This window comes from Ursus americanus, chromosome 22 (assembly GCF_024610735.1).
Source record: "Ursus americanus isolate L20-20 chromosome 22, mUrsAme1.1.p, whole genome shotgun sequence".
Taxonomy (NCBI): Eukaryota; Metazoa; Chordata; class Mammalia; order Carnivora; family Ursidae; genus Ursus; species Ursus americanus.
In genome coordinates, this window is record NC_142148.1 from 5,455,065 (window position 1) to 5,466,778 (window position 11,714).

The 11,714-nt window shown below is 51.9% G+C and overlaps 1 protein-coding gene across 1 annotated transcript; it reads right to left on the reverse strand.

Annotated features, from left to right (window-relative positions):
- Nucleotides 1–311: 311 nt before the first annotated feature.
- On the reverse strand, nt 312–5,205 carry PCK1 (phosphoenolpyruvate carboxykinase 1). Its single transcript, XM_045808419.2, has 10 exons — nt 5,093–5,205; nt 4,665–4,929; nt 4,001–4,182; nt 3,413–3,616; nt 3,086–3,273; nt 2,588–2,750; nt 1,956–2,180; nt 1,732–1,863; nt 1,267–1,362; nt 312–1,071 (listed from the first exon to the last, which is right to left on the reverse strand). The coding sequence occupies exons 2-10, from the start codon at nt 4,886–4,888 to the stop codon at nt 617–619; spliced, it is 1,869 nt and encodes a 622-aa protein (XP_045664375.2). The 5' UTR covers nt 4,889–4,929; nt 5,093–5,205; the 3' UTR covers nt 312–616.
- Between the last annotated feature and the right edge of the window lie 6,509 nt (nt 5,206–11,714).

Sequence of the window (11,714 nt, forward strand, 5' to 3'; positions counted from 1 at the left end):
AAGCAAACAAACCCATCTTTTCTACAAAAGTTTATTTTGTGATTTTTCCAAGAAGCGTTAGGGGAAAAATTGGAATTACGTCAAGGTAAGTAACAAGGATATATAAAAATAATTTAAACACACATATTAATAATAAAGCAACATTTCTTTCTAGTGACAACTAGTAGAGAATCTTGCCCAAGATTTTTCCAAAGGTATTATATACATCTCAGATAACAAGAAATACAGACACACACACGTACACACACCCATATATACAGCTCAAGTATTTTATCGGTACATTCCAGCTAACTGATAGAGCTACAGTGATAAAAAAAAAAAAAAAAAGAAAGGAAAGAAAAGAAAGAAACAGGAAAGCCTAACTGCCTAGTGTCCTCAGGGTTGAACAAAGGTGCATTGGAGAGTGAATTTTGGAGACATGCTAAGATTTCCCTCCCCGATCTCACAGTTACGAGCCTGTACTCTGTGGTCTTATCTGAAAAATGATCTGCTCATCGTCGTGATTGTCACAGCAGGACAGGTGGTGTCGGTGTGGGACATCCCACTCCCTCTTACTCCCAGCACCTCCCAGGGACTGGAGAGGGGATGATTTCACAGGTGCAGCTCTCGGGGCTGATTACATCTGGCTGATTCTCTGCTTCAGGGCAAGGACCTCTCTCTGGACTTCGTGGGGGAGGTCGGCGTTAACCTGCTCCTCTAGGTACTTCTGGATGTCTTCTGCCTCCTTCTCCCAGAACTCCTTGGAGATGTGGAAGAGCTCCTTCGTGTTGATGTCCCCCAGGCCTGTCAGGTTCAGACCCCCCTCCTCGGGGACGTAGCCGATGGGCGTGAGCTTGGCGCCGGCTTCCCCGGCGATGCGGTTGAACATCCACTCCAGCACCCTGGAGTTCTCGCCAAAGCCCGGCCAGAGGAATTTGCCTTCCTTGTCTTTCCGGAACCAGTTGACATGGAAGATCTTGGGCAGCTTGGCTGCTGGGCGCTGGGCCATGCTGAGCCAGTGGGCCAGGTATTTGCCGAAGTTGTAGCCGAAGAAGGGCCGCATGGCAAAGGGGTCGTGCATGATGACCTTGCCTATGAACAGAGAGGCAGATGTGCTGGTGAACGCTCTCGTAGGGCAATATCGGCAGCATTCACTGCTGACGTAAGCACGCATGGTTTTGTCTCTCTCTCACTACACATACGGACGGGCAGAGACAGACAGAGAGACAGAGAGACAGAGAGCATGCCAGTCACCCTTTGTGGTTTTAGAGTTTCCCTCTGGTTTACCTCGGTGTTCTGCAGCCGCTGTGGCCTCTGATCGCATAGCCGCCCCCACAAAAACTCCGTGCTGCCAACTGAGAGCTTCATAGACCAGGGGGACACCTGCAACGGGAGAAAAGAACCGTCCCTTAAAGACTTTGACCCAGACCCTTTGGCAGGCGATGGCATCTGGAAAGACATGGCAGAACGGTATCTTTCCAACTGAGCTAATTTGCCCCCCCAAAGCAAAAGTGCGCAAAACTGCCATCTGCGTTACACCACCGAGGCCGCGCAACAGGAAGTGACTCTGGAGAGAGCTCCATTAGGTCAAGGATCCAGAAAGGCTCTCGGTGCCTTGCCAATTATCCTGGCTTTTTGGAAGCTGGAGATCTTTGGCGGCCTCTGACAAGGTCACGAGAAAGGCGAGATTCCACGGCTGTCCCCTGGTAGCCAACACACCCACGTTCCCAGGCTGATGAAGGAGAGCCTCACCAGTAGGTCGGCGGCCCCCGAAGATGATGCCCTCAATGGGCACCCCTTCCGGAGATTCCCAGGCAGGGTCGATGATAGGGCACTGGCTGGCAGGGGTGCAGAAGCGTGAGTTGGGATGGGCACAAGGTTCCCCTACAACAGCAAGAGAGGAGAGGGCCCTTAGAGTCTGGCCCAAACAAGCAGGGCCTGTAGGCTAGAGCCCCGGGGCCTCCAGAGGGGCTCACCGTCCTGGGGGGTCCACTCCTTGTTCTTCCACGAAGTGATCCTGATGCCCGGGGCCAGCGGCTGGTCGATGCCCTCCCAGTAAATGCCCCCATCGCTGGTCTCGGCCACATTGGTGAATATGGTGTTCTTCTGGATGGTCTCGATGGCGTTGGGGTTGGTCTTCACAGACGTTCCAGGAGCCACACCAAAAAAGCCATTTTCTGGGTTGATAGCCCTTAAGTTACCTGCCAAGTTTTAAACCAGAGAAGTAGAAGTGAATGGCCAGGCTAATTTTTGCTCCAAATTCTCAAGTCTTTCCTCCCCCCCAGAAGAGATTTCTCTTTTCTCCCATCGAGCATTACTTTCCACTTTGGCACTTTTACAACCCTTTCTCCCTCGCCCCTTTTCCACCAGTACTATTTTAACAAATTTATTGTGTCAACAAGCAGCGACATATGGCTCCATTTCAATCCAGATTCTACATTAAATTAAAGAATGCTTACAGAATACATCTTCCTAAGGCTTTGCAAGATGTGCGATAGCTGACTTAAAAATCCAAACACTGGATTTGAGAGGATTTGGCACATCTTACAAGCCAAAAGTTCACTTAGGTCCAATTATTACTGTCAACAGTTGGGCCTAAAAGAGTCACCTTGTTGGTCAAATTTCATCCAGGCGATGTCATCACCCACACACTCTATCTTCCACCCGGGGAGGCTGGGGTTCATCATGGCCAGGTTGGTCTTCCCGCAGGCGCTGGGAAAGGCTGCTGCAAAGTACTTCTTCTGACCCTTGGGGTTGGTTATGCCCAGGATCTGTTGGGGGCAAGAGTCCTCCTTAATCTGTTCCTTCAGTAGCTCAGTCGAGGAGAGTGCCCAGAAGCCCCCCAAAAGGAGGTACCCCAGATCTATGTCTTCAGGTGTCAAAACGAACACTATAAATAATAAAGTCTAAGGGACTGCTCTGGTCCCATTGCATTCGAAGTGCTTCAAAAGAGGCGTTAATAACCATTGGTGGAATTTCTACATCTGTCCTCCTCAGGGCGTGTCAGGTCCTGCCTGATGGGAGATGCGCTTCAGAACATACTGGGACCTCCGTGTCCCCACCTCCAAGTCCCCACCGCGTGCCTGCAGAGCTCCCTACATCTTACCAGCATGTGCTCTGCCAGCCAACCCTCTTCCTTCGCCAGCCGGCTGGCCATCCTGAGAGCAAAGCATTTCTTCCCAAGGAGTGAGTTCCCGCCATACCCACTCCCGAAGGAGATAATTTCCCTGCGGTCAGGCAGGTGCGCGATGAGTGTCAGCTCCGGGTTACACGGCCAGTTGTTCACCAAAGGCTCTGCACAGGAGGACACATCCCAGGTGAGTGTGCCACATCCCCATCTGGGGATCCCCAGAGCAAAGGCCCGGGGCGGGGGGCGGGGGGTTAAGGCCACGCTTATTTGTTTGAACTTCCGATTCTGAAGTAACATGCTTACTTTTTAAAGGCAAAGGGCATCCCACGGAATGGAGGCACTTGACGAATTCCCCGTCCCCCAGCGCTTCCAGGACGGCAGTACCCATCCGCGTCATGATACGCATGCTGGTCACCACGTAGGGCGAATCTGTCAGCTCGATGCCGATCTTCGACAGAGGTGAGCCCAGGGGCCCCATGCTGAACGGGATGACGTACATGGTGCGACCTGTGGGGGCCAGTCGGTGGGAACCGGTGAGACATGATCCCGCAGCCACAGAGCAGGTGAGCTTAGCCTCACAGTTCCCACTAACCACATCACACCCTTGCTACCAGCACCCCCCTAATTTTGAAGACTCCACTGGAAAGTGAACGCAATGCCAAAATGATAAGAGTTTTCATACACGTACAACCGGGTTCTGCCAAGCTATCCTAAATCCCAGAAGTGAGCCAGACATTTTCAATACGCTGCAAGTTTCATACATGGATCTAAAGTTATCTGAGGCCACGGGAGTGTTCACGGCTGTCGCAATTACCATGAGGAAGACATGATAAGAATAAGCTCGCCTTTGCTTCGGTTGGTCTCTCCCAGTCAAACAAACGTCTCTCTCACCTTTCATGCACCCCGGAAACCGGGCTTTGAACGCTTTCTCAAAGTCCTCCTCCGACATCCAGCGACCTAGTTGGCTGAGGCCAGTTTTGGGGATGGGCACGGTATCTCTTTGCTCTTGCGTAATGATGACTGTCTTGCTTTCAATTCTGGCCACATCCCCGGGGTCAGTGAGAGCCAACCAGCTGCAAACACAAAGAACACACAGGTTAGGAATGGAGAGGGAAGTGCCATCATCTTGCATGGCATCTGGGCCCTGGCTTCCCTTCAGCCAGTCGTCCTGTCGGAATGGACCAGTCCCATTCGCGACTGTGCTCCTCCCACACCTAGCGGAGAGCGGGCACACTGACGATGTCCCGTAACTGTGGACAACCACACCAGCTGGGGCGCCGTCTACAAGCTTGTCTTTTAGGACAGAGCAGGTCTGTCACTTTCATCAGGGATTTAGTTTGCGAAGAGTTCGCATGTACCGTCTTGCACAGACTCGAGCTGCTCGATGAATGTCATTACATTCGAGTCTGTACGGTTCCGGCCATTTCATTAAGTTTTTTAAGAGTCGACAACCCACCCCACCCCCCGCTGGGTGTTCAAGCCACCCCCACCCCTTGCCGGCAGGCCCGAGGCGGTGGAGGGGAGGGTGTGAACGGGGGTGGGGCTGGGGGCTGACCAGTTGTCCAGCTTCCGCAGCCTCTTGATCATGCCCTCTGCTTCCATGTGGCCCAGCAGCTGCTGGTTCTCCCCCTCGGAGCCATCGCAGATGTGGACGCGGTCAGGCTCGCACAGCCCGACGCTGCTCTCCACGAAGGCTCTCACCGCCGGGGGCAGGCTGTCGAGGGTGCCCTGGATGACTTTGGCTGAGAAGCTGAGGCCGTTTTGGAGCTGAGGAGGCATCTCTGCAGGGCTGTGCTAAGGGCCACGGACGCCAAGGTTCCCTAAAAGAGAAAACACAGGCTTCTTGAACAAAGTAACAGATGCCCTCAAAGAAATTCAACATCCTTCTTTGGGCGGCACCTCACGAGACGGTCGCAGCTCTAAGGAGAAAAGGAAGCGAGTTTGTGTAATCTCTAGAAACGTCCGTTAAAAATCTCTCCCTACCTTTCTTCTTTTTGGATGATCTCGATGAGAGATCCAAGGGTTTCTTTCGAGGTTCTTCCCGCTGGTGAACGTGCGTTCCCGGTGGGAAGGCCGCGTTTGCCGTTCGGTGGCCGAAGCTCCTGGCCTTAAATCCCATTGAGGAGAAAGGCCCCGCCCCTTGGCTACACCCAGGGAGGCTCGTCCCTGACGTCAGGGGCCAGACTTTGGATCAGGGCCACAGTCCATCATGCTTCTGGACGGGCTCACCACAACAAGCCCCAGGGAGATAATCATTGAACAGATAGTTGTTAATGAGTGCTGGGAGGCCTTTGTCCCCAGACCAGCCACAGCAAGTTCTTACACAATTTGTCATTGACTAAACTTTGACCCAGTTCACGGCTGATGTAAAACACTCTGTCCTTCCCCTGACAGGCAGGTGGGATCCCATAAGGCTGGCAGGTGTACCTCCGGGACGGCAAGAGTTGCTGGCAGCACAGACCGTGTCCCGCTGGCTGCTGGGTGGCAGGACACCGCCGTGGCGAGGTGTCACCGCGCAGTCAAGGCCTATGGAAAGGATGTGCCCAAATGTAAGCGAACACTTGGCTCCTTGGCAAAAGTCAGACCACCGGGAGCTAATAATCTTACTGAGTCCCCTGTGTGCCCCCACCCCAAATATAAACTCTGCGAGAAGGGCGTCTGGGTGGCTCCGTTGGTGAAGTATCTGCCTTCCGCTCAGGTCATGATCCCGGGGTCCTGGGATTGAGTCCCGCATCGGGCTCCCTGCTCAGTGAAGAGTCTGCTTCTCACTCTTCCTCTCCCTCTGCCCTTCTTCTCCTGCTCATTTTCTCTCTCTGTCTCAAATAAATAAAATATAAAATAAATAAATAAACAAACTCTCCGAGGGCAGGAATCCCTGCCTATTTTGTTAATGTTTGTGGGTACAGTTCCCAGCATATAGTAGGCACTGAATGAGCGAATGTCAAGCATTGTTCTCGATGCTCTGCATCAATTGACTCATTGCTACTTTCTGAGCTGGAGCCTACGAACAGCCTACGAACAGACAAGGAAACTGAGGCACGGAGAGGCCAAGTGGCTACTCCCAGCTCCTGGTTGTAGGCGATAGAAGATTGGAACATAAGCCAGTGAGTCTCTGGATCACCCCACCCCACTGTCCCTTGTGAGGTGCCATTTCCTTTTCTGGAACTTTCCATGTATTCTCTAAGCATTTTTTGGGCTGGATGCAGTTACCCGTGAGATGACCACACACTTCTCATTGCCCTTGCAAGTCTGAGTGTCTGGGGAGTGTAGGGGGCTTGGCGGTTTGCTAGATTACACTTGAGCAATGAGACCTTTATGCCGACTGTAAAGAATTCGCTTTGCAAGCCCTAAGAACTTCAGTCCAATTTAATGAACTCTGGAGCTGCTTGCTGGCATTTCGAGAGCACTGGGTGAGAAGTCGGGAGCACAGGGTCAGGCCCCCACTCTCCACAAGCAGCCCAACAGTGCAGCCAGTGGGCACCCTGTCCCTCAGATGAGGGTGAGTCAGGATTTGCCTGCCTCCAAAGCGGGGTGTGCAGAGATAATTCCGTGACTGTGTCTGTAAGGAGCTGTAGAAATACGAGACTCTGGGAATGGCAATCTCAGACCACCTGAGGAAGGACCACCCAGGAAGCCTTGGTTCCCACCGCACCACTAGGTATACACATGTCACCATATTCCACTGAAATTACCGACCCGTTGCAAGTCTCATTTACTCAGATTCTTATTCAACCAAATGAATCTCTCGGTATAAACACCAGGTGAGAGGTTTTCATTTAGCTTAAAATTATTTCCCGTTGAGGTCACTGGAATTCATTCTTAGTGGCGCTGTCAACCATGTAAGTTTGTGTCATGTCTAAACGCAACCACAACGCAGTGCTCAGTTGCTGAGGGACACTTTCTTCGCATCTGACACCAGTGAAATTAGCCATTCCAATGCACGGCCATAAACACGCAACACACGCGTTTATGCCAGGGCGGGTCCGTCTCCCCAAATGGTAGAGATTCCCATTTTGCTGATAAAACTGTGATGGGTTTCTTTCCCTGGAAGAGCACACGGATTGAAATAAAAATGAGAAACCAGAACTTATTTGCGGTTTCTAAATGCTGCCCATAAATTCAAGGTGTTTGTGTTCAGAGTTTTCCCGGAGAGAGCGCGCGCTCAATTAAAACGTAGGAGCAGCCGGCCACCACCGCCCCTCGGCCAATTGCTTAATTACCCGCACTGACCTCCGGGAAGCCTGGCATTATTCCTTTGCCACTGTCCCTCGTCAAAATAACGTGAAAAGGCAAACACTGAGTTGCAGATGTACCTGGAAGTACTGAGCTTGTTAGAAGAGAGTGATGCAGACAGAAGTGAGGGTGTTGAGGACACAGGGCAGAAGTATGGACAAAGTTCACTCTGCCCACTGTTGATAGGGCCCCTGGGGAGGATGGCTGCCCCAAAGGGAACTATGCAAATAGTGATGGTCTCTTGGTGTGAGCTGCATTGGTCATTTCTGGACTAAACACCATGGGAACTGCCTGGTTTTTCCAGGGTGGCTAAAGGTCCAAGACTTCTCCTCTTTTCAGCAACAAATAAAAAGTGGAACCCAGACAAAATTGTTTTCGTTGGAAGAAGGAGAAAGAAACAGTAGACGCTGGGGAAAAAAAATAGTCTCAAACCCCAGAGTTAACGTTAATGTCTTCACTTCTCTTTGTGAGTTTCCACGCCCCCTTGTTGCTGTTGCAGCTGCAGGCTGGCTGTCCTCAGGGTCCGAGGAGGGAGTGAGAAGGACTCTGGAAAGCCTGTGTGGAGTGGGGCAGCCGAACAGGCAGCATGGAAACAGGATGGCAGTCTAGAACTTCCGAGACTCAAATGGTTGGAGCAGATGAGGGTGGGGGCGGGGACCAGCTGCCTTCCAGGTAAACGGTGGAAAGGAAGCCACGAACTTACGTGAGGTCTCACAAAGGGTGCTGAGGGCAGTTTGATGGAGACCTATATTGGTGGCTTCTTTGTTATCTGAGAGCCAAAAAAAAAAAAGCAACAACAACAACAACAAAAAACTCAGAAATTCCAAAGACCATCAACATCAGTGTGTGGACTTGCTGCAGAGATAAGAGTTAAGAGACGGGTTCCGCACTGTGCTTGGAGGGATTCGGGGGGATTCCACCGAGCCACCCCACAGCACAGGGGGGAGGCCCAGGGAGACGTGCTCAGAGCCTTCTCACGCACAGCATTCCTGACGTCATCTGTGGTGTCAATGAGGGTTCCATAGTGGATCTTTGTTTGAACAAGGAATTCCACAGCCAAAACACACTGGGAGTCCACCAATCACAGCCAATTCCTTCCTTGGAGAAGGGAAACAGCTGAGACCCAGAGGATGCAAAGAGGACATTTTCCCGAGCAGAGGCTCTTCACTGCAAGATCCTGGCCTCCCCTCTCCACCCCACCGCTGATAGGGGTGACCACAAAAATGTCCCTCAGTTCAGGAATCTGAACTCGTAGGAAAGCATAACCCTTTCTTGGTAAAGAGGGAAAGGAACAGTTGTTTTCCAGAAGGGGAGGAGAAACTAGTGTGTAAGCCACACGTCTTGTGCGGGAGCCAAGTGTATATGTGCAAGTCGATTCTGGTCTGCGTTGCCGGGATGCTACTCCATGGGCATGGACCGCCCCGCCACGGAAGTTTCCAAACAACAAGAAAAGATGTTCAGCTGTGCAATGATCTGCCATGGAATCATTTGCCAGGGCAATCCCAGGTGTGTTTGTTAGGGACAAATATTTACATGCTCTCCATTTATGAGGATAATCCTAATGTCTTTGCAGTCTGGAGGGTACTTTTACAGTTGAATGGGTTGAGTTTCTATTCTGGAGCCGTCGAATCATGTCATTGGAAGGGTCCTTAAAATGTTACGTTAATCCAGCTTAATGGTTAGGGGCTCTCCTCTGGGGGCGATGACAAGGTCTTGGAACTAGACACAGGTGGTGGGGGCATAGCACTGTGAATGCTCTAAATGCCCCTGAATCACACACTTTACGATGGTTCGGTTTCTATGATGTGCATTTTCCCTCAATGAAGAAACAAAAAAGATTCTGTAGCCCAATCTTTTATTTTGAAGATATGGGAGCAGTGAACAGGTGTAGGGAGCAGGTGTACCAGGAGGCTTATCAGAAGCCCTGTCGAGGATGCAGGCAGGTATCCAACACCCTCCACCCAGCCGTCACCCCTTGACCTAATCCGTTCCACTTCTCTCAACGGCCTTTTGATGTCTTGAGCCCTTGGTCGTGGGCCGCGTGTGCACGCACCCAGTGGAAACGACAATTTATATCATTTGGGGATCTTCCTTCAGGAGGGTCACGATGTTGTTCGCATATTCTTTCCACGGCAAAGAGATAAAAATGAATCTTGAGGTAAACTGCTGTGCTTGGCGCATGTTAATAAAGCATAATTTTTGCCGCAAAGATGTGCCCACAAGACATGTTCAATGAATGTTAATAACCAGGTGTTAGAACCTTTTCAAAGAGGTCTGGTTGTCTCCCGTTTCAATCATTAGTGACCCACGGAAATACGGACTCCATAAATCTCGTTTATTTTCTTTGGTGATGTCTCAGTCAGCTTTACGGGGAGGCATAAAGGAGCTCCGGTCATGCAGAGATGACACACAGGGTGGACTTCGGCGTGAGACGCTGCATCCATCCCGTGAACGACTTCGCCCTTCAGAGAGCAGCGTCACCTCCGTGGGACGCCGGCAGCTGCGACGGAGGCTGCGGCACCGGGCCGTGACAGGACAGTCGCCCTCCAAGTCAGGTCGAGCCTCCATGGCTCTCTACCCAGGGCCGTGTGAGACAAGGACACCACTCCCCCTACGCCGTTGGGGTCGGGTGGCCTGTAGTTTGCAGCCAAACACATCCTAAGCGAGACAAGGACCCCGCTCCCAGTCGGCACAGAATCCAGACTCAGGAGCCCTGGGTTGATTCCAGTGCCAGCTCCCCCGGAAATCTGAGCTCTCTTTGCCTGTACAGCATGGGGTGGATAGGATTCGCACCAAGGCCGTTTCCGTCCATGAAGTCCTGTCGGGTTATTGCTGCTCACATTCGTGGTCATGGGCTCTGAGGTCCAAAGTGGCTTTGGTCTCATTTATTTCCCTCTCACCTACTTCGGAAGACTGGTGACCCTGTGTTTGCTAAGCCTCTCTTCTTGTCGGAGGCCAGAGAGGTCTTTGTTCCCGTTAAAATGGAAAGTCAAAGTCGCGGGTCAGGCGGTGTAGACGCACAACTACGTTGGGTGGGAAAAGACAGCTAACCAAGAGAAGACAGAACAAAATTAAAAACTCACGTTGGCCCTCGCTTAGCTCTCCCCCTCAGGTCGCATGCTGTAGACAGAGCAGACCCGGGTTTTGGCCCAAATCACCACTGTCCCACCATCCCCTTTGTTCCAAAGCTTTGTTTGCATAGGACTTGTAGCGTTGAGGGTCTGTGGACTCTCGTCCATTCTCCAGAATGACCCATGTAAGAGCTCATTCTAGATGACCAGAGGGACAGATGTCCCTGGACGGGTCGCCTCCCCTCGACGACCTCGGTTTCCTCGGTTCTAAACTGAGATGGCCCTCCTGCTGCCCGGGGCCCTTGATCTCAGGTACCACAGAGGAAGCCGGCCCACGTTCCGAGTTCGCAGCATGCAGACTGAGAGCACGTTCACCGTGAAATACTGCTCCCAACACACTCGCCGAGAAAAGACAGCAGCGCCCGGCAAGACACGGGGGCAAAAGGAACTAATTGCATAGTTACGGCAAAAACAATCCAACGCACGTACATTGCAGGGAGAAAATGGATCCACTTTGCGGCGCCGTTAACTCTATTGGAAATAATGACGGTCCCTCCGGAACCGAGCCCCCCCCCCCCCCCGCCCCGTGCTCACTGATAACTATGCAAATTCTGCCACTTGCCTCTAACGTGGCAGCTCAGAACGAAAATGCCTTTTCTGGTCCGTGCTGGGAATAATTCCAGAAACTCAGTAAATCTTAACACATTCTCAGCTCCTCTCCCAAGGGGTCGGGATTCATACCACGGAGACTCAATGACACAGGGTGGGGGTCCAGCCAGCACATCTCATCAGGGGCTGGGCGGGGGGGGGGGGGGGAGGGCTTCTAACTTAGCTGTGGAACCTTGAAATCTTTCCAACTCGAATTATATAGAAATTGAGGCCCCTTGGAACTGCTGTTCTCATATCCTGGTACAGAAGCAAAGCGCGTCTCCCATGCAGAAAACCTTGTTTGTCTGAACAAGGCCCGGAGTCTGGTGGAAAAGATGCGTGCCCATGAGCCCCCTTCCCCAAACTGGCCTGCACTGCTTTGAAGAGATGACCAAGTAAAGTAAGTGGTAAAGCGGGAAAAGAAACTCTCATTTTTGTGTTTTGGATATCTATGTGATTGTTGGAGGCAGGAGAAATCTGCGATGGGTGCACGGAGTCACCGGCCCACATGGGCGGGGACAATTCATCTTGTCAGGAAGTTGGTGTCTGAGGCAGGAGCCTGGAAGCAGTGGGTGGGGGCCCTCCGTACACAGTGGACCCTGTGATTCTTCCATTTCCGGTCAGGTTGACGTCTGTCCTGCAGGCCTTCTGCT

Excerpts from the sequence above, each read along its gene's own strand:
- PCK1 (XM_045808419.2), bottom strand. The coding sequence starts at position 4,888 with ATGCCTCCTCAGCTCCAAAACGGCCTCAGCTTCTCAGCCAAAGTCATC. Across the intron at positions 3,274-3,412 it reads ATGCCCTTTGCCTTTAAAAA|AGCCTTTGGTGAACAACTGG; the intron begins GTAAGCATGTTA and ends CCTCCTGTGCAG. Across the intron at positions 1,363-1,731 it reads CGGGGGCCGCCGACCTACTG|GTGTCCCCCTGGTCTATGAA; the intron begins GTGAGGCTCTCC and ends CTCCCGTTGCAG.